Consider the following 22,721-nt stretch of genomic DNA (forward strand, 5'->3'; position numbering starts at 1 on the left):
GCCCCAACGAAGCAGCCTCTTGTTTGTCCACATGCTTGTTGAGAAGCCGTTCCCCAATGAATATAGCAGTCGTTTTTACGTTATTCCCTCCATGTGGTGATAATTTTTTTTTTTTTTTTTACACCATTTTGTGTACCCTTTTTTCAAATAAAAAAGAAAACGCACACAAAGTAAGAAAACGATAAATTGTTAACAATTTTTTTTTATGAAAATTCTGTTTTTCGTTCCACAGTTATTTTAAAAGGGGTTATACGCGTATGTAGTAAATACGTATATGTTAAACATATGCACAAACATGGGCATATCAAAGAGCCAAAATGAAATTAAAAAAAAAAAAAAAAAAAAAAAAAAATAGCTAGTCGGTTATGTCTGAATTTTTTAAAAATTAAAAAAAAGAATAGTCGGCTGACCAAGGAATATTTTACCCCGTACGCGGAGTGGTATATAATAGAAATTCTCTCTATGATTTTCACTATGGTTGGAACAATTAGCAACAACGTTCGTCATTGAAGTATCGCCAATTTTTTGGATTCCTCATTTTATGTGTTAAGAGGAGAGGCGACGCTCCATTCGGGTGTCTACAAACACGCACATAAATAATTGCACATTTGCACACACACATATTATTATGCGCGTACTTAACAACGAACGATCATCCCACAGCCGAGGAAGAAGCCAAAGCTGACAGCCCCTCCAATGACCGAAACGGGGAGAATGAACAGATTTTTGTGTGCAAAGGAGGCATATAAACCTGTTAAGCTTCCGAAGATTCCTCCAACCATCGTGCCCATCTTGACCCCCATTTTTACGCTCTCCAAACATGCCCTTGTCCGATGGCTCAAATTAAAATCAAATAAATTTTGTTTATCATCATAAAGAGAAGAATCGATAAAATTACTTTTTGTATATTTTGAAAAATCCTCATCATATTTATCACTCGCTGAGGTATCTTCCTTAAATTCAAATTTAGGGGGAGGGCTAAACCCCTTGAATTCGGTTACAGCAGGTTTTTCACTTTTTAACGACTTGGGTTTCTCGGGCGCAGACGCAAGGTAATTTCCAAAGGGCGGGGGAGTAACATAATCATCGTACGCCGACTTTACTTTCTTCTCCTCCGGAGCTTTCTTCCAAAACCAGTTCATGTTGCTTGTTCATAATATTTATGGGCACATAGATTGGGCACAAACATACGTACGTGCTTATATGCTTATGTGTATGCTTCTCTGGTGGGCAAATAGGCGCCCTACTCTTCACGCGTTCTCTTCTCCCGAGTTATGAATATACAGAGGGTGAACAGTGGAGAAATCCATATGCGTGTTCCTACAACGTTGCTGGGTAGTTATGCCTATAGCGAATACGTAGTGAGAAAAAACTTCCTTCCTTTTTTCCCTCCTTTGCGGAAAAACAAATACATTTTTCTTAATTAATTATTTTGATATTTTTTCTCACTTGGTAGGGAAAAAAAAAAGCCTACATTTTTTTTTTACATTTCGTGCCTTACACCGTCGTTTTTTTTTTTTTTTTTTTCTGCAAATAATTTGACTAACATGTTCGTTGCAAGATTGTATAAAAAGGCTTATCCCCGCGGATGTTCATCTTTTGCAAATTTTTCCATCATGTTTCATTTTTCAGAATGTTTTTTTCCCACTATTTTTATAGCAAAATTTAAACCTTTTTTTTTTTTTCTGCCTGTGCGCGGTGGAGATGAAATCAGGGACAGGACATTTCCCCCCTCTAACTAGGTGCACACGCAAAAGGACATACACAACCGCACGTTTTTTTAACATTTTTTTCTATTAGTAGGCGCACTTATTTGCATACTCGTTTATTGACAATCCCGACTTGCACAACTTACTCTGTTTACTCCTCTCCTCGCCGCTTCCATAAATTGCTAGTTTAGCCCTTTCACATTTGTGCCCACACTACTCAGATTTACGTGCCCTGTGCAGGATGGCTGCCAGCAGCTGAGAGGAGGAACATTTCCAATGACTTGCAAAGTTGTTATGTGAAGTGTTTAAGTGCATTTCTTAACTGCCTTTCGGAACAACCCAAAGGTTTGGATAGGTCGATTTACGAGCCAGGGGAGTTCCACTGTGGCAGGAGGCGAATCGTGTAAAGATGAGAAATTTCCCCCATTTTACCACCCCCCCCTGAGCCGCACGATAAACGCACAAGCGTTAATGGTAAAAATGGGGCTGCACATTTTGCCAGCAGTCGTATATAGAACCTTTTTTGTGAAAATAAAAATTGAAAAATATGACCCAATGGACTTTTTACATGTCCCAGATGACGTACCTTTATTTCACATGGCTACTGATAGCCCATTTTGCCATACAAAGTGGAAGGTAGCAAAATGGTCTACGCGCCTATCAGCTATGCAAACGAAAAAAAAAAAATTAAAATGTATGCGTCCTCTGAAAATTGTTCTTACGAATATGTGCAAAAAATAACGGAACAAATTCTATATGTTTACATAAACGCTGCAGATGTTAAGTAATCCGTTGCGCCATTTTCTTCCTGTTAAAGGGGCATAGGAAAGGTGTGTTCCTTTAGCGTGTAAAGTCATACAAGAGGGATGAACAAATAAACCAACTTGAGGAGGCAACAAGAAAATGGAAAATGTGCTAAAGAAAAAAAAAAAAAAAAAATTAATTTTGTCAAAATAGGAATCATCCCATATGCATATTAAACGCACGACTTTTTCACAACATGGTTTTAAAAGAAAAAAGGAACATCTACGTAGCCTCTAAAAAAATACACCGTATTGTAATATTCATCCTCATTTTTTTTAGGCTTCACACTAATAATATATGCAAAAAAAATGGTACATCAACGAATTTATGTATACCTTCTTAAATAAGCGCGTAAAAATATACGCAGGGGAACGGCAGGGAGAGGTAGGGCGCATTTATTTTTTTACGTGTGAATGAAAAGCACGCGCAAGTGGCATATGAAGGAAAATACAGATGAGCAGCGGCACATGAGAACACATAAATGGTCACTCCGCGTATATGTACTTTGTATGACTGTACGTGGGAAATCCACTAGGCGTGGACTTGTAAGCGCATTAGGGCTACATATATATATATATACGTATATTATAATATGCACAAAATATATATGCGTATAATCACGCGCGTGAGATACGCTTTGAAAGCCTTGCTGGGAAACATTGCTAATTTTCTTCGCCTTACAAGAAAAGAAGAGGCATATTCGCAAAATAACAATTTTTTTTTATTTCTCCTCACCTCACGTAGTTTTTCATTGCCTTTTTTCTCAATTTTTTTGTCATTTTTTTTTTTTTTTTTTTTTTCCACCTTGTATGAGAATTAAACCAAGGTTTCGTGCTGCACTCAACAAAATGCGTTTGTAAATTTTACCTTTGTACAAGGTTCCTTTATCTTGCTTTGGTAATTTGGGCATATAACTTTCGTTTACCATTTTCATATATACATTTTGCCACGCATATACCTTTGGCGTGATCCTTTCGCGTAAAGTTACCATTCAGTTTACGATTTCATTCACGCTCTGTTGGTCGCACTTGCGCCAGCTATCGAACGAAATTACCAAACGTGTATGCATGATGCACTTTTGAAAGAGAAGATAACCATACGAGAGGGTACATACATACTTGTACGCTAATATATATATTTTTTAAGTGTACACGTCGCATAACACATTTGCCTGTGCGACTCACCCCCCCACCTTCACATAAAGTAGTAACCTTTTTTCGCATCGACCAGAAGAATGATTTAATTTCTGTATACGTGAATAACAACGCATAACACACTTTGTCATGTTACCGCATCCAGTACACAGTCTGTTCTTATATACCGACCTGTATACTACTTTAATTGTAACCAATTGTATCCACCTACGCACTGTGGTGAATATGAAAAGGAACTCTTGAGGAAGAAACACACGCGTGTAAACGTGCTTTTGCAGGAGAAGAGACTCTATTCATACCAGTTCTAGCATCCCAGAAGAGTGCACATGTGTATATGAGAACATATGCGCAAACGAGCATTTTCCTGTTGTCCTTTTTTGCCCCTGTAAATACAAAATAAATCTCGCCATTTGAGCAAATATCGGTCTTTTTACCCCGCGGACAGTGCACATTCAGTGATTACAACTTAGGTACGTGCAAGTCCACAAACGTGTCAACACAGAGCGCACAAGTGTTCTCTTATGCCGAGCATATCTCTCCACCCCATTTCCTATTTGCGTGTATGATTAGGCGCACTCACGATAGATACATATACTTGCACACCTGCCAAATTATATTTAATGCTTCTTTGTAGGCACCCCGCAACGTTTTTAAATGAAGTATTGAAAAATTGCATAAAGCAGCCAAGACAGAGCAAACGCAACGTTGACAAACTTGCCTCCATAAAAAGGGAACCAAAGCCCTAACCCTAACCGTAACCCATTTTTAGTAAAACAAATTAATGACAAGATGAATATCTTCAGACTGATAGGAGATATTTTACACCTCGTAAGTATGTATATACTTATTATGAAGTTGAAGAAGTCCAAAAATTGTATTGGGATATCATGCCGCATGCAGGAGTTGTATTTGATCGTCTTCTTGTGCAGGTGAGGCAGAATAATCACTGTGAACGGCGCAGCGATTGCCCCCAATGTATGGAGAGTCGCAATTGTAGCATTGCCAAAGGAAAATTTACACCCTTACGCCCATACCTGCTGCACCCTAGTGACAACCACCCCTTCCTCCTTTCCTCCCTACAGATACATCGACCTCTTCTTCGTGTTCGTCAGTTTCTACAACACTGTCATGAAAATAACCTTCATAGTGACTATAGCGTACACGATATACCTAATCAGATTTAAGCTACCCATCTCGCAAACGTACAATAGGAAAGTGGACAATTTTAAGAGCGAAAAGTATTTGATCCCTCCCTGTATAGGTATGGAAGGTGCATTGTTCTAACGGAGGTGTTGTAGATGTGTAAAATTGTGGAAGCGTATGATGTTTTTACGATGTGCAGTTATGTCTTACAAACTGTCCATATTTTCCACCCCCCCACACCCGTGCAGTTCTAAGCCTTCTAACCTGCAAGACGTACAACCTATACAACATCCTGTGGTCCTTTTCCATATGGCTTGAAAGTGTCGCAATTCTTCCCCAACTAGTGCTATTAGAAAAGCAGAGAGAAGTGGAAAATATCACCTCCCATTATGTTATCACTATGGGTATGTACAGAGCCTTTTATATATTGAATTGGATCTATAGATATTTCTTCGATGATAAACCATACGTTAACGTCGTTGGTTGGTTAGGCGGGCTTATTCAGACTCTTCTGTATATTGACTTTTTCTACTATTTTGCGATGGCGAAATGGTATGGGAAGAAGCTCGTGCTGCCCTTCAACGGGGAAGTTTAACTTGGGCGTGAATTGGAAACGTTTCGGAGGACTGGCTGTTTGGCCGACCCTCATATTTGACCTCGCCGGATGAGTCCAGTATAAGAGCAGTACAACGGATAAATGAATCAGGTTTAACAGTTTGGATTTATGGTCCACGGGTTTAGGGTTAATGGATTAGTGTTCAGGGTTCAGCTTCCCTCCCCATGTAAACATTTTCAACGAATTCAATTTTACGTCTACCCCGACAGGGAGCACACTTTCAGCTTGTACCTTCATGCACAGCTAGCAGGGCTAGTAACGCACGTATATAGTACTTTTGGTGATTATGCCCCATTCGCTCATTCTTTGCAGCCAGTTGGTTTTTCCCACACGCACATCCCGAAGAAATATAGCGAAATGAGAGCCATATATTTATGCCCCCAATATACCTATTACCGATTGGATCTAAAAAATTCATATAAATATTTTGACACATATCAAGTTAAGGAAAAAAAGAAATTAATTTGTCTCATTCTTTTTCGTGTATATGGTTGGAGCACTGTGCGGGGAGGGCGTATTCGCATCGGTCAGCATATACCTCTGTAGAAAATGCACAAATGTACAGATGTATATACTATATATATTCGTGCAGATTTGCCGAACTCACTAGCCAATTGCTATTTGGCCCATTTGCTAATACACACCCCCTTTTTTTTTTTTTTTTTTTTTTTTAATGATTTTACGTACCCACGTTTTCTCTCACCCCTTAATAATTTCTCATTTTATGCCAACTCTCTTCCCTCTTGTGATAGCTTTTTTTAGTTTAATGTATATGTCCATGTCTACAAGCAGGTGAAGCATGTGTTGTTCATACTTGTGTTCCTCTGTTACTCATCCCAATTCCCCTTTGCCTTCTAATTTAAGTTCATGCCTGTATATGTCTACGTGTGTATATGCCTTTTTGTAACATGCATACGTACACGTGTGCGTATACAGCGAATTTTTTTTTCTTTTTTCCACCTATTTTACAACTTAATAATATATTTATTTCATTTTTTTACTCCTTTTTTTAAGATAATTAAAAAAATAGCTATTATGTTTTACGCAAAGGTGCACACTGCACGGATGTGGAAGTTTTTTTTTTTTTTTTGTGAAAGTTGTTGGCGGTGCTGCGGGGAGCAGTGGTACAAAAAAAAAAGGGGGCAAAGGGGTAAAAGCAAGCAATCAACAGATGGAGCAACCCAATTGGGGGCACTCACGGTGGGCGAAGACATATCACAACCGTTGCGCATCAACCGTGCTGGAGCACTGCGCACGTACATGTGTATTTTCCTTCCCGATGAATTCACCCGCCGAGTTCAAATGGAGGAGAAGTCCAAGTCGGACACAGTTTTGTTGCGCAGAAGCGCCTTTGTAAAGCGAGTCTTACAAACAAAGCAAGAAATTCTATCCTTATTCGTATTATCATCCTTCTCAGAACAGTAAATAGCCAAACAGCAGGAGCAGATGTAAGCAATATCCACCTGTTTGTTATGGCAAGAGCAGACAGCAATGTTAGTATCGTCATTTAGGTACGTATTGGAAAAATATTTCCTTGTATTGTTAGACGGAAGGAACCAAAAAATCATCGTCTGCGTGAGAACATCCTCGATATTATCTGTACAATTTACGTTAAAAAAAATGCTGCTATCAATGTAGAGGCCATTTGTAATGTTACAAATTTGTTCCAATAGCTGTATTTTGTAGTTAAGGGAAAAAACATCAATTATGATGTCATTCCTTTTGGCATTATACGCTATGTTCATTAATTGTGTGTACTGATTTGTGTATACATATGTCTCATTCGATATGTCCAGTAGAAAGATCCTGCCTTTCATATTCTCGTACATGTTAACGATTCTGTGGTTGTAGCATAAAGCTACTGCCAGGGCTGATGATAAACTACTTTCCATCATTTTTTCTGTTTTATTTTGGCGTATAAATTCTATTAGCTTGTTGTATGCTTCTTCGCAGTAATCCTTTTCCGTCAAATTGTTTTTTGCATAGGAGACGTAATTTTCGTACAAAATTCTACAGCTTCTTAACGATGTAGCTATGATGCATATTCTCTCTGCGTTGCTCATTAGGCAATAGAAGCGTACGAAGTGAAATGTACTCTTTAGGAACTCTGCTAGACTTAACGTTTTTACATTATTTTTGTCGAACTTAATTTTCAGTCCTTCACACCAGATCATGAAATTTACGTCCACCACCAAGATCAGGTGGTTTCTCCCCATCCGCTCCTCGTTCCCCGGGGGGCCCTTCCCCCCTATGTCTTCATTCTTGTGCATGGCTTAACGGTGCAGCTGTGATGATCAAACATGTGAAGCTGAGCCACTTAGGCGTACGTCTCTTCGCGTGCCACACAACTGGACTCACCAATGGAGGGGCAACCCCCGTCCCGGTGATACCAAATGGGGACGTTCCAACTGGGTGCCCTTTCCCAGCCAGCCAACAAATTGGGCATTAAAATGGCACGATCTGCACAAAACGGGAGAATCGCCGAAATGAAAAACTTACCCATAATTTTTCCATGTCATTTTTTAAAACGCCTCAAAATGAGTCACGCAACCAGGCATGCATGCCGAACCCACAATGGAGCGGAATGATATCTACGTATCACCATTCGGCCTGTAACGATGTACTAATTGTGGAACAACGCGGAAAGATGGTGTGGCTCTCTTTCGCTAGCCAGAGGGGGGGAATTTTTCATCTCCGCCTGTGACCGCTATTTGGGGGAAATTGAAAAAAAAAAAAAAAAAAAAAAAAAAAAATACAGAAATGTTGACTGTGTCAATCACTGAACCGCCCCTGCATTCGTAAAGGTCAACAACGCACGCGTGCGCAAATTTGAGGCCCCGAAAAGGGGGGATTATAGTATCCATTCACAAAAGATCGGTGAATAACATCGCTGTGAAAGTTTTACTCTCGATGTTGATTTATTCGAAATGGGGAAGCAGTCCCAATTAGCAACTTTTTTCCTTTTATTTAATATGCCCTCCTTTTTTGCCCCATTTTTGTGAGGCACCAAAAACAACAGGTACACCCAAAAGGATCCAACAGGGTAATAAAAAAAAAAGTAAAACGGACGGGTGAAAAAAAGTTGGTGAGTCAAATGGTACATGTGAGCATGCTGCATGTACTTGTCGTGATGGGGGAATAAACTACCCACTTGCGTATACACATACACACGTGCTTTGTACAACGTTGTAAAACTTTCCGTTTCTTTAAAAAAATTTACTTCAAAATGGTATTAAATTGAGCAACGAATATACAAACAAATGGGAACATGCGCATTAGAGGACTTCCAAAAAAGGGGCCACTTTTCCCGCTGCACATCGATCGCGCTAACCAGAACTCACATCCATCACAATCTGGTAGTTCCTCCTATGCAGGGAGGACATATCAACATGCTTCTGCAGAAGGTGAGCATTTTCAAACTTCCGCAGGCAAATAAAACAGATATTCAAATCGTTGGCACTGTTGGAGGAGTGCTCGTTTGTGCCAACTCCGGTTGCTTCGGAATTGGGTAATCTACTAGGTTCACCCCAATTGGTCGCATTATTATTGTGTTCCTTGGTAGTGGCAGCCCACTGTCCCCTATTCTGTACCTTGGCAAGACTTTCAATCAAGGAACTCTTCGTCTTGTACGACGATTTATGGTAACTACTTCCACCTTCCGTGGTTGTGTTGGTCATTCCAGTGGGTCCCCTATTCAACTGGCTACCCTTGTTATATGCAATATTGCTGGGGTGTCCTTTTTTTTGCAACTCCTCCTTATCTGATAGGTCGTCGTTATCTTCATCGCCCGAGTCGGTAGCGAAATGCTTCTTAATTATTTCTTTGCTTTTTTTTTCCAAATTGGTTGAGCTCCCTTCGTTCATATTCATTTGTTCAATGTTCTTCTTCGAAGCCAGGGCTATCATCTTGGCTCTTTCCACTAGACTGGATATTTTGTCTAGGGCTGTATTTTTGGAGGTCTCTTCATTAGGGGGCACATTTGGATCAGCCCCCTTTCCACCATCACCGGTTATGCTAGCGGTAGGGTTTGCAACGCCCACGTGTTCGTTACGATCGGTTTGGTTAGTTGCGTTCTTTCTGAAGCCGCTTCCCCCAGGGGTGGGGTTATTCTCTTCAGCGTTATGCTCACCGGTGTCATATCTATGGTGAGGGTGTCCGGTAGGAAAGTCCTCCTTGCGTCCCTCCTGATGCTGCTCCTCATGGTCCGAAGTGACCAACGTGGCTGCTGTGTGTATCCCCACTGCCTTGTCATCACCCCCCCCATGATCCCCATTTACCTGCTGCTCATTTTCCATGTACATCCTGACGAGGCACTTTATCTTATCATTCCATATGTAGTACCCCTTCGAAAGGGACATGTAAAAATTCGTCTTGTTGTCAAAATAAATTTGAAAAACGGGGTGGTAATAATACTGAGTATTGTAATCAAAGAAGAATTCACTAAGTGCCGGCTTCTCCTTCTTTAAGATAATCACTTGAGAGGACCAAAGAAGGAAGAAGGTGTAATTTTTTATGCTCATCATATTTACAACGGTCTCCATATAGCTAACGAAAAAATTAAAATGTGGAATATAATTTTTCATAAGTACAGTTGCTGCGGATTTACTAATGTTTAATTTTGCCAAATTGATGGAATGGAAAAAATATTCCTTTCCTTTCTCGTACACATAATCCAATTTAAAAAAATTATTCCTATAGTTGAGGTAGAAGTTTCCTTCCAATTCGTTCATCATTTGTTCTGCGTAACTTGCCCTCTCAAATTCCACGAAACAAAACCCCTTCCTTTTATTCGAGCTCCTTACGTCATTAAACAGGTAGAGATAATTCACGTGTCTATTTTCGAACACTTCGTTGATAAACTTTAATAGGTCCTTATTTGGGATGCTTCCATCTATGTCCTTCAATATGAGCATGTTCGTTTTTTCGACATCTTCCAGGATTTCCTTGATAGACGTTTCGAAATTTTCCGTTGAGTTTTCTTCCATTTGGTGAAGGGGGGGCGTATTATTCACCGGGTACCCCCCCCCACCAGCGGCTGCTCCAGCTGAACCAACCGATACGACAGATTCTACTGTGGGGTTGACATCCTGCTGACTGAAATCTGCCTCCGAATTGGATACGCCACCGTTACCCCCAAGGGGGGCGTTACTACTAGGATGGGTAAACCCAGCTTGCTCCCCATTGGGGATTCCGTTAAATATATTGTTCCCCCCGTAAGGTCCCCCCTCCTGCGTAGCAGTAGTGCCCATCATGGCCCCATTCTTCATAAACAGGTTAGAAGGTACCTTCGTTTCACTCTCCACCAGTTTTGCATCATTAGTTTTCGTTTCTTTGCAAAAAAAACAAACAGTTCTACGTGAAAAGTTGAGAAAGTTACAATAAGAGCAGTACCAATCATAGAATTTTTTTTGCGCCTGTTTATCTTCCACTATTTTGTTCAGCTTCTTTTTCAACTTGAATAGGGGAAATATATACGACGTGTTCCCTCCCATTTCGATGCAGCATTTATTCTTCTCATACAGGGAGAATAACTTTGCGGATGCTTCATTGGATGGAAACTCAACGATGCAACATCGGTCATCATTCACTTCATTACTCATTTGTGTGTTTAATATATTCAACTGGATATTGTTAAAGTAGGAGTTATTTTTTATAAACTCCAACCCTTCTCTTACGAATAGTTCGTCCTTTACAGAAAAAAAGGACAGCCTATTTATGTATATATTTAGCGGAAGAGAGAATGCATTACTAATGGCTGTATTCCTCATCATGTCATCTATTTCTTCTTCTGTTATGTTTTCTCCCAATTTGTAAATAAAAATAAATTTGGACAATTCTATGTTGCTCTTCATATCTAGCACATCGTTTACATGGTTGATTTTTCTCGTTGTGAGTCCTTCACGGGGGTAACCACTGTTGTGAGTGTGACCTCCATAAGGGGGGTACCCCCCACGGGAGTAACCTGCCTTTGTGAATTCCCCTTGCTCATCCGAATTTTCCCCCACTTTGTATTTCTTCTGGCCGTACGAACGGTATTTATTATCCTCATCATCCGACCCGGACGTATATTCACTCTGGCTATCCTCCACGCTGCTAGTACTGTATGACCTCCTTCGTTCGCTTTCCTTATATCTGGAAAATGACTTGTGTTCACCTCTTCTGTGGTCATCTCGGTGGTCATCCCTGTGACCATCTCTTCCGTACCTGTGCTGATTACCCCAACTCTTCCTGTTTTCCCTCTCCCCGTCATCCGCACCCCCTGCTGCTCTGCTACTGTTGTATTTCTCATAATGATCTGAGTCACCTCTTCCACTGTATCCCCTTTCTGGGCTCATTCGTCCATTCCTCCTTTCTGCGTACTTCCTCTTCCCCCTCTTGGGGTCGTACTCATGCCGGTCTTCATCGTATTTGTCATACGGTCGATCTGTTCTATCCCCCCTGTCACCATGCCTTGACTCGTACTTCTCACCATGGCCCCTATCCTTGTTCCTGTTGTAGTGCTCCTTTGTGGAAAAATTATCCTGGTGGGCATTTCTATTCCTGTCGTGATAATCCCACGTTTCGTCCCTTTCCTTGTCGTGCCCCTCCCATCCACCACCACTTCCTCGAGTGTGAAATTTTCCTTTTGCCTTTTCCCCCCCGTGGTAATATTCATCGGCATGATCCTCTCTGTGGCTTCTATTCTTCGACGCCATTTTCTCTGAGGAGAATATTCGGTGGGTTTTTTCTCCCCCTTCCGCGGTTTATTCTTCCTCGCTAAAGGGAGAATAGCGGGTTGGCGTTAACCACATTACCGCGTTCCCCCCTTTGCCGCTTTGTTTAATCTCAAATTCGATTCGCGCCTTCGCCTACGAATGGGCGTATCATCAAGCATCGTTTCGCATTCGATTGATTAGCCTTATGAAAAAAAAAAAAATTAAACAGGAAGGAGCATTTTTTGCGATGCCTCACCTTGTTCTTTTTTTTTTTTTTTGCCGCTAAAATAGGGGCACTGTCCGTGTTCCGCCTCACCGGCACATCCACAAAGGGAAACTTCCGGATCCGTAATTAATTTTCTGAATATGTGCCCGATGTTTTAACAACTACACGCAGGGATAAACACAATTTAGTCGCTATGAAAAAGAAAAAAAAAATACTCCAATGAGGGAATCCCTTAAACAGGAAATACATGTGTCATTTTTTTTTGTAGCTATTTTTCCTTACATATTAATAGGTACCTTTTAGCCGCACCTTTGCACGAAGGTTCACCGTGGGAGTATGCTAACTCCTGCTTGTAAACGCCTGGCTGACGTGTTGTGCGTACGATTATCATCCCCCCCCCCCATCATGTGATAACGCTTGGGAAAATAACAAGAGGGACGCAAAATGAACTTCACGATCGGCGTGAAGAGGAGTTTGCTCCTGTTCCGTTACCCAACAAGGGGGAAGCGAATTTGCTGACCTGGGTGTACAAGCCCACACGCTGCACGCGTGTATAAATTGATGCATGTGCCAACCCCCCTCTTGCGAGTGCTGAAAACGTTAGGAGGAAGATGCCTCCTGCAGAGGAAAAGGACAAGCACACCAACCCTTCCATGATATCCCCTAAAGAGTCACAATAATGGATTTATTTACCATCCTCCTTGTTTTGTTAATTTTATTTTTTATATTCGATTATAATTTTTGTGCGAAGGGGTTGGTCTTTTCGATTGGAAACAAATCTCTGCGGATTCTCAAGGGGTAAGAAAAGGAGGAGGTCACCCCGCGGTTGTTCCTCATTTTGGTGTGCAAATCTACCATCGAGGGGACAATCGAAATATGAAATGTTTCTCATCGTGTCTTACTACGTCCAATCTGCCAAACGAAGTGAATCAACCTACACCCAATTTCATTACACAATAATAATTTTCTTCCACCCTATACCAGATGCAGCAGCCTGGAGAGAGTTTACCGGAGCCCGCTTTATTTGATGCACCCACTGCTGCAACAGCTGTTTGTGCACATCTTCTACATTTACCTAGAAAAAAAGAAAACATACGTAAATCACCTCATATGGGAAAAAACGAAGCATTGCAACGCAGATAAGACAAAATGGGAAGGAACACAAAACATACCCCAATTCATAGGAACAACTGTTAGCCAAATTATAAAATGGATGCAAAACAAATTGTGGCAATTGTTCTTCCTCCTTATTGAATATACACGTGTGTACGAGAATATTTGCCTCAAGTCAAATATCAACACGAGGGAAGTCCTAAATAACAACAACTTTGGCGTTGTAATTGTGGACTACTACCTGCCAAATTGTACTGTTAAGAAGAAGAAAAAAAGTTGGGAAAATTCGAAAAAGGATAACAACGAAATTGATCTGTACGACTTGGTAAATATAAAACAGGAGAAAAAAATCAAATTAATCTTAATTGACCAGAAATGGAAAACCGCGCTGAATATAGGACCTACACATGATGCCCATGTGCAGTTTCTCTACCTGCAAGATACGGTCCTGATTCAGTATTTCCAGTTTGCCTGCATATTTAAGGAGGAATTTTTAAAAAAGTCCAGTGAACCCCATGTGGATGGAAAAGACACACCCCAGGGGGGGGAAGAAAAGCAACACGTTGAACAGAACATAACAGATGAGAACGATGGCAAGTGTGCCACACAGGGGGAAGAAATGGCCATGAAGGAACAACCCACCATAGGGAGGAGAGGCCACATTCAGGGCGAACAATTTGACGCGTGTAACGAACGAAGTGGACATCAGAGCTCCCCCTCGGGGAAGTCATCCTCTATAGAAGAATCCGCAGAAATACGCACGGGTAGGAAGGAAAGTAGGCTAAAAGTAGGTTCACCAAATTGCCCACCCGAACAGAAAAACAAGTTTGACGGAGACGGCAGCAGCGAAAACGCCGTGGAAGATAAAATAAGAATCCACATGAATAAGTGGAAGTACAAAAATGTGAAAGGAATAATTGTAATCGTCCCGGAAATATTTTACAATTATCTAAACGTAGAAGAAGTAAAGAACGGCGTCCCCCTATATTACGTACTAGCGAAAGATGTAAAAATAGACTCCTTCACGGTTATTGCAAAATTGCTGGGATATATTTGTGTGCATGTTCATATTAATATAAATTTTGGTTTGTCTATTCCGTTCATTTTTAGCAACAAAAATGCCAACATACTGAATATTGCCAATGGGGAAAGTAGAAATGGTGCCGCCATTGCGGGGGGAAAGCCAAGCGGTAGTGTAGATCAACAGTACCTCCATGATAGTGCTCACTTAAACAGTCGAATGCAACCTCAATCAGTTGTTTCATCTTACAAGAAAGGCCAGGATAGAGACCCCCTTTTGCGTGAGAATTCCCTCCATGATGGGAAGAAGCGCGTGTCGGAAGACGACAATGTTTCTAATCGACCCTTCCAAAAGGTGGACAGCAGTGATAGAAACAAAACTTCATGTGATGATCTGAATATAGATGCGCCATTAAAAAGTTGTGCAAATGTAAAAACGAGGGAGGATGGTGAGGAGGTACATGCTGGGGGAGGAATAGACGCTCTGTTCAACGCGCCGCTTTTCTCATGCCCATTCTCCTTCTACAGCGATAACTACAACGATTTGAATATTGCCATGGCACATTTTAAGTCAATTTTTAAAAATCACAATTTCGTTTTCCTTGCCTTCAATGATGGCACAAATATTCTGCTAAATTACTTTTTGGAAAAAATTTACAAAAAGAAAAAAAGCAAAACAGCGGGTGATAATGGCAAAACTCCCCATTTCAATTTGCACAATGCTAGTCCATACAAATACCCCCTATTAAATTACAGAGCGAAGGGCAACGCTGACCAGAAATTAGACTCATCAAACAATCACAGTAAAGAAAAAAAAAAAAACAGTTCCAAAATTGGACAGACAAACAAAAGCGAAGAAGAAGGTGAAGTGATAAATCTGCAGAGTTATAAAAATAATATTATGAATATTTTTTTTAAAGAAAAAAAAAAAGTCGAAAGTGAACACACAAATGGGAAAAACTGCTTTAAGGAAATCAAAAAATGGCACATTGAAAATTTGATACCTGACATGAAAGTTCGAAAGGATGAAAATTCCATTTTGCAACATGACCATGTGAAGGACGAAAAGGGGGGACAAGTTCCACCCAACAGCAGAAAGGTTATGGAGGAAAATCCAAATGATCCATATAAAGTTCCTTCCGAAGTGACAAACCTGCCTGTGATGCCTACACATGGGGTGGATGACAAGGTGGATGATCGCCCCGTGAGTAGGCACCACGATGTGGAGAATAATCGACCCGTGGAAGAACAATACGAAGCTGAGCAGGACTACTCGGATTATACGGACTGCCATCACGAAGGGGGAGACGATAAATCCGATGAAAGACACACACAAGAAGGAAAAAGTGACCTTAATAATGACTCGACCATTTTTTCAAAAAGAAAAAAAAAACATATGGAAAAAATAAAAAATATGAAAGAAAAATGGAAAAAGAAAAAAATAGAGTCATTTATGAATATATCTAAATTAAATTTTTTTAACAAAGGGAAAGACATTTGGGGAAAAAACAACTTCGTGAAAGAGAGCGAATTTAGCGCAGTTACTGCGGTCCAAGGGGGCAACAGTTTGTATGATGACATGCTTAAATGTAACCTTAAAAGTGACGGGAATAAAAGCGACGAACATAGCAATAAGGAGGGCAATCCCCATTGCAACAGTAAGGACAATGACCAACGGGCGAACCCCTCTTTGGCCCATTTGGAGGCAGGTGAGGGGAAAAACCTCGTTGCCGATGAGCTGACCATCTCCCCATGCACAATGCGTGGTGAGAAACTTCATAATGAAGCAGGGGAAAGTGCAGTCGGACAGTGTGATGAAAGCGGAGGAGAAGACAAAGAAAACCATAATGGTGATCACGATGGAGGTGATGTCCACCCTCACAACGACGGAGAGGGACCCAAACCGATCGAAGCCCCCCTCCCCGACTTTGACACAAGTTCGATGAAAAAAAAAAAAAAAATGTTAAAAATAAACGTACTTGATAAATTCCGAAATAAGGAAGCAAAGATGATGAAGGAGGGGCGAACGGTGGAGGACGCATCAGGCATTTCGCAAAAATTTAGGTACAGCTTTTTCCGAATAAAAAATAAAATCACAAGTAATTTCAAAAACCCCGAATGTAAGAAAGCACAGCAGGAAAAAAATATCTTGGACAGAGATCAAATGATGATCAACTCGTTTGTTAAAAATAAAAATGTACTACTTGCGGAAGAAGAAAGTAATCATTCGGATACCTCCACATGTGATGAATATGGAAAAAAACACACAAAAGAAATATGTCTTTTAATAAATTTTTCCTACAATAATATGTTTGACATATTTAATTTTCCAGATGATTTTAAGGAGACGCAAAAAAAAAAGTTTTCCCTCATACATACAGTTTTTTATTCTGTGCATATTTTTTTCAAATCCTTTTCCACCCTCATTAAGCAAAGGTACTTCTTCTCCTGCACGAGTGAATTGACGAAGTTTTTCAAGGCGTCTTTATTTCATCGTGTCAGTTTTGACACACCAAATAGGGGTGATCCCCAAAGGGGGGGACGTAACCTGGGGGGCACCTTGCTCTTTGGACTGCCCACCAGTAGGAAGGAGACAGAACAACGCGTGAAAGGTGTTAATAATGGGGAAATTCCTTTGGATGGAAATCCACATGTTGGGGATTTCCCAAATTACCCCATTAAACCAACTAATGGGGATGATAATCGCTCCTCCATCAGCTTTGCTAAAACTAACCCTAATCAGAATTGCCAAAATGAAAGTCAGTGCAATGTTATCTATAAGAAGGAAAGTTTCCTCAACGTAGGAAAAACCACACGAAGCAGTAACAGTGAGAGTCTTAACAACGCCAAGCGTAGCAGTGGCAATGAATCCATTCCGAAGGACATGAATGACGGACACCTCGATATGTGTTGCACACACATGACAAATGAGGAAGACAGTCATCTCTTTAGCACCACCAACAAGAGTAGAGAAAGCGCAACAAATCAGAGCTTCTTCAGAGGGGGTCATTTCTTCTGGCGGAATCATCACGATGGTAGCTATTTGGGAGATCAGTCCATAATCTCGCATGTTCCCATTTTGAGTGGAAACAGCCATGTGGCACGCTCTTCCAAGCAGAGTGAGTACTGCTTCCGGGGGAACTTCTTCGAAGCAGACATGGCCTTGTTGTGTGGTGAGGGTGAAGTGGGCGCCAATTTTCCCAACGATTGTGACTTCGCAAATGGGGTGTCCCTCAATGGTGGTCTACCCAATTGTGGCTTACCCAATTATGACTTCGTCGTCCCTCAGGACGGCCTAACCAACGAGGGGGATTCTCCCAACGGGGCGCCACTCTCGACGGATGAACGCCGCTCCGCACAGAAGGAGGTGAATAAAATATACGGGGGAAGTTCCCCACGGGACGAATCCTTCGAAAGCGCAATGAAAGCATATTTTAATGCCAAGGCTATCTACGACAAGTGGAAAATATATTTTGAAGAAAATAACTTCCAAGGAAACGCGCAAGAAAAATTTTTGTTTAACCTTTCATTCATTTATAACGTGTACAATTACCTAGTATGGATATACATATGCACATATTTTAACGAAGAAAGCTATTTCAGCTTTTGTGAAAGCCAGAAATTTTACCAATTTATGAAAGAAATAAATTTCCTTAATGAGAAAAAAGAGTTTAAACGGAATAGCAGTTTTGTGTCTACCAGTGACATGTCTATCATAATTCCCCATTTTTTTTATCCAAAGGATTACAAATTGTTAAAGGTTTTTTTGTACATGTTACAAGATTCAGCCAACCAATTTATTTCGAAAAATATTGAGCATTTTCAATTCCCCCTCGTTTTCATTTTCTGCTCAGATTCCAGAAATTTCCATTTCACCCATTTTGACATTATAAAAATTTCAAAAAATAATAACCTCATTTATTTGTTGTACAAGAGGGGCAATGAGGGGTTGTTTTTGTCTGGCTTCAGGCCGTACATATGGATACACAAAGTGCTCTTCGATTTTGTGGAGTCCCTGTTCTTATCGACTTTTGACGATTAGTGGGGGGGTAATTGGGCACTTTTTTATTTTTGCGCCGCTGTTCGCATCAAATTGTTGAATACGAATTTTGTATGTTTGATCATGTGGATTTTTCAAGTGCACTGTTTTGTATTCCTTTTTTTTTTTTTTTTTTTTTTTGTTGTCGCGATGGGGGTACCACACCAGCACCCCCGTTCGTCATGCAGTACCTATTTCTTTTTTTTGTCATTTTGTGAATCAAACAAATGTGTTTTTTTTTTTTTTTTTTTCCATTTTTGTATTCTTGCGACATCGTAGCAAACATCACTGTGCTGCCTGACCGGTGGGGAGCGCGAAGCTGATTAGAGCTACGCTGTCCATATTTACTAAATACGCGTGTGCGTATCTTCTCATTTTAAATTGTACTGATAAACAGGCGCAGCTGAACACTTCGGTTAAAAATTGGGGCAAAATTGGCAAGGCGGAAGGAAAAAGAAAAACACACACAGGGGGGGGATGCGCACACACACGCGCGGTAAACCGATTTAACAATTTATCGATGGGGGGAAGAACAAAACTCCGCACACACAAGGAAAGGTCACTGGTGTGCAGTTCGTAGGGGATACCTCTACCATGCATTGCATGTACTGAGGGCGTACCAGGTGTAGGGGCACGTGCACACGTATTTGTGGGTGAGCAGTACGGACGCACAGGTGTACGCGGGGGAACAAAATTAACCTAGATTAAGGGCATATCACAAAAAAAGGAGAGCCCATGGGGTGCGGCCAAGCGGAAAGACCAAGTGGAAAACAGCCTAATGATGTCGCTAGACACGCCACTTAGCAAATCGGCTAACCACAGGGGCCAACTCAATTCTGGGACTTCATTTCGATAAGCCTCTGGGCAAACTTCTTGTGGTTGAAATTGTCGGGGTCGATCTCGACGGCCTTATTCTGATACGAAATGGCTTCATTCAGTTTTCCCAAGTTATCATAGCAGGAAGCAATGAGGGATAAAACTTCTGTATTATTTGGCTCGATTTTCAGGATGGCCTCGAAGTAAGAAAGGGCAATGTGGTTGTCTATATATCTGTACAAATTACCCAGAGAAAACAATGTAGGAATGTGATTCGGCTCCGAAGACAGAATAATTTTAAAGGTGTTAATGGCCCTTTCCGTCTCATTCATTTGTTGAAATAAAACCCCCTTCTTGTATATATAGTCAATTTTGGAAGGGTTATATGAACAAGCCTTATCATAATAGAAGAGGGATTTTTCTATAAAATCGTGAATGCAACAAAGGTCTGCGATTTCGTTGTACAGAGATGCAATTTTATTATTTATCGATATGGCTTGATTGTCATGGGGTGAGGCGTGTGCATAATTTTTATCGCCCTCTTTTTTTAGGTAGTTATTTTTTTCTAAACCATTGTTTAATGACACACTGCTAGCTATTTCTTGTGGCCTTATTTCAAATTCGAGAACATTCCTATATATCCTGGAGTTGTTTTCTTTTAACTTCTTTAGCATCTTCAGTGCTTTTATATATAAATCCATCGATTCCTTGTAATTACAGTTTCTTATTTCTCTCGCTTTTTTAATCGTTTCTCGGATGTCAGTTTTTTTGGAGTAGTGATCGTCCTCTTCTTCTTCCTCTTCATTTATGTATTTGTTCCTGTCCAGCAGCTTCATACTGGCGTAGTTGTAATATTCCATATTTTTGCTTGAAAATCCTCCCATGGTATTTTATAGCACTTTCTGGAAGATGTTTTTTTGGGTCTCCTTGTTCGGTGCACGCGGTGCTTCCTGTAGGGGGTTGTCTCTTCTTCGCAGCCTACCGGAGGAAAGCAACGTTGTGCGGTGTTAACTACCGTTATGCGGCTATTTCAGGTGTGTTTTCTTCCTCCGAATGGAAGGCGTCGCATTCTTGCTTAGAAACCGTGCAATGAGTATGCACGTGTGCGTAGGGATACATATAATACACTCCTGCGGCGATTTTTTTTCCCCCCACCAAGGGAAGTTACCTCAAATAAATGTCTCCCACACGGCGATTCGTACGGGTTGCCAATTTGGACTTCTTTTCCAGATCAGCGATCGATATATTGGGAGAGAAAAAAACACTTCTGCAGTTTTATTTTTCCAGTTCTTCTATCCCATTCACTTGGGAAAAAAAAAAAAAATAAAATAAAACACTCACCCGTGAAGCAGAAGGAATATTTTTACCTTTCGCTTATTTTTGAAATTGGTCCAATTGGAAAATAATTTTAAGCAGCACTGCGGGGCGCCCATTACCTGTGGAAATTTGTCTGTTTCCAGTTTTGCGCATTTATCCGTGTATGTTCATGTGCATACTTGCATACCGCACGGGGGGGAAAAATGGCTGCTGCGTTTTGGGAAAAAGTGCAAAAAAAAAAAAAAAAGTGTTATTCCTCCACATGAGTCATAAATTAGCCATTTATGCACTTTTGCGCAACTGTTACGCTATGTCACTGTTGGGCAATTTTTGTGCGTGCTTTGGCATACTTTGCAATTCTGCTCACATACTGGCGAAATTTTACACGCAGGGGTGAACACGTCAGGTAAGCCGCTACGCTTAAACGAGCAGCAGAAAGATAAGACAACCGAACGGAAGAAGTTACTGCGTAGCGGCAAATGCAAACAATTGTTTATCCCCTAAAGGAAAAGACGATTATTCAAACGTTCGGGAAGTGCATAGCGAGCGTGGTGCGCACAGCGTGTATGCATGCAAAGTGGGGAATTGTTGCAACGCGCGAACATACGCACAACAGGGGGTGTGCGCCCAATTGGCAATTCACACAACGGAAAAAACGACATACGCTTTTTTATTTTATTTTTATATATTTCTTTATATTCTTTTTTTTTCCCCATTTTTTACCTCATTTTTGCGGTAACAACGTCACTGAGAGTGCGTTTCACCGTTCGCTTTGCACGTGTGGCAACGAGTAAGCAGAATGATGCCCCCCCTGTCCATTTTCGAAAAATGCCCCCTCGCATGTATTAACGGGATTGGCATACCACTTCAAATTTTTTGAATATTTGTGAAAGCTAGGGGCATACGATGCAGCGTGGACGGGATTATTTTTTGTGTCATTTATATATACCCATATGTGGGTCAATTTTAGCAACGTTTATGCGCGTGTCCCCTTTGATTGAATGACGTAATTTAATATCCAACCCTGATTTATTCCATTTGGAAATAAAAAATATTGTCTCTTCATCCCACGGGAGGGATGGCGGATGCACCCCACCACATGGAAGTACAGCTGTATGTATATATTGCTTCCACGACGAAAGCGAATTGTGTCCCACCTTTATTTCAATCTGACCGAAAAGTAAACATACCATGTGATGTTGTCCCCAAGGGTGGCTTTAAAAAAGGGGAGAGGACATCTTCAGGAAATATTTCCTTCATGAACATTTCCTTACAATAGACATTTCCTGCTACTCCTCCTTTCACCATTTTACCATCGCCCATCACTCTGGTAGACGATACAATTTTACGTCTTCTCTACATTTTATATGTAAATCACAATTTTTTCCTTACAAGGTGAAAAAAAGAAGCAACATATGGTTATACATACAGTGGCACCTTTTTGTGTGTCATTTTTTTTTTTTTTAATTTAAAAATGTCCCAAAAGAAAAGGGAAATTATTCTCTACATAAAAATACCCCTTAATGTTGAAGCTCTTTCCCAGACTCGCTTTTTTCCTTTTAACCGCTTTGAAGTTATTTCTTTCGAAAATGTCACTACATTATTAGGGATTTTTTTTTTCTTTTTTTCCATTATGACGCGGTATGATTGACACTAACTTGGGACAATCCTCGTGGATATTTTGTTACGACGAAGATAATTGACTAGCCATAATCTGTAGAACGAAACAAAAAAGGTGTTCCTTTTTTCTTTCCCATTTCAGACGGTTATTTTTAGTGTTCTCCAATTTTAAAAAATTTTGCCGCCACCTGCGTTCAGCCATGTCCACAGTTCCTGTGCTGTTGAAATTTTTATTTTTTAAATTGAAAAAAAAGAAATGTAGGATTGGCATGCTACCATCTGCTAAGGTTTAAAATCTGTAATTTTTTTAAATAAACCTTTCGCGGATTTTCTTGTTCTAATTTTCTGCCCCATTTTGACCTTCTGCGTAGTATTTTTTCCGTTTTTTTTTCCCCCTCCTTTATTAACCCCGTTCAGTGCATACATCGAATGGCACAAAACAAGTGTCG

General features: G+C 40.6%; 6 protein-coding genes across 6 annotated transcripts; 2 read left to right on the top strand and 4 right to left on the bottom strand.

Annotated features, from left to right (window-relative positions):
* Positions 1-638: 638 nt before the first annotated feature.
* On the bottom strand, positions 639-1,142 carry PCOAH_00033640 (Uncharacterized protein; the record flags this gene model as incomplete). The annotated part of the gene is made up of 1 exon (XM_020060158.1): positions 639-1,142. The coding sequence occupies one exon, from the start codon at positions 1,140-1,142 to the stop codon at positions 639-641; it is 504 nt and encodes a 167-aa protein (XP_019916016.1).
* Positions 1,143-4,456: 3,314 nt separating this feature from the next.
* On the top strand, positions 4,457-5,405 carry PCOAH_00033650 (ER lumen protein-retaining receptor; the record flags this gene model as incomplete). Its single annotated transcript, XM_020060159.1, has 3 exons — positions 4,457-4,596; positions 4,750-4,928; positions 5,059-5,405. 3 exons carry the CDS (start codon positions 4,457-4,459, stop codon positions 5,403-5,405), a joined length of 666 nt encoding a protein of 221 aa, XP_019915629.1.
* Positions 5,406-6,724: 1,319 nt separating this feature from the next.
* On the bottom strand, positions 6,725-7,696 carry PCOAH_00033660 (Uncharacterized protein; the record flags this gene model as incomplete). Its single annotated transcript, XM_020060160.1, has 1 exon — positions 6,725-7,696. One exon carries the CDS (start codon positions 7,694-7,696, stop codon positions 6,725-6,727), a length of 972 nt encoding a protein of 323 aa, XP_019915774.1.
* A 1,056-nt stretch (positions 7,697-8,752) lies between these two features.
* PCOAH_00033670 (Uncharacterized protein) lies at positions 8,753-12,121 on the bottom strand (the record flags this gene model as incomplete). The annotated part of the gene is made up of 1 exon (XM_020060161.1): positions 8,753-12,121. One exon carries the CDS (start codon positions 12,119-12,121, stop codon positions 8,753-8,755), a length of 3,369 nt encoding a protein of 1,122 aa, XP_019915931.1.
* A 905-nt stretch (positions 12,122-13,026) lies between these two features.
* Positions 13,027-18,522, top strand: PCOAH_00033680 (Uncharacterized protein; the record flags this gene model as incomplete). Its single annotated transcript, XM_020060162.1, has 2 exons — positions 13,027-13,145; positions 13,332-18,522. 2 exons carry the CDS (start codon positions 13,027-13,029, stop codon positions 18,520-18,522), a joined length of 5,310 nt encoding a protein of 1,769 aa, XP_019915666.1.
* An 827-nt stretch (positions 18,523-19,349) lies between these two features.
* On the bottom strand, positions 19,350-20,219 carry PCOAH_00033690 (Uncharacterized protein; the record flags this gene model as incomplete). The annotated part of the gene is made up of 1 exon (XM_020060163.1): positions 19,350-20,219. The coding sequence occupies one exon, from the start codon at positions 20,217-20,219 to the stop codon at positions 19,350-19,352; it is 870 nt and encodes a 289-aa protein (XP_019915814.1).
* Positions 20,220-22,721: the final 2,502 nt, after the last annotated feature.

The sequence above is a fragment of the Plasmodium coatneyi genome, chromosome 11 (genome assembly GCF_001680005.1).
Source record: "Plasmodium coatneyi strain Hackeri chromosome 11, complete sequence".
In the NCBI taxonomy this organism is placed as follows: domain Eukaryota; phylum Apicomplexa; class Aconoidasida; order Haemosporida; family Plasmodiidae; genus Plasmodium; species Plasmodium coatneyi.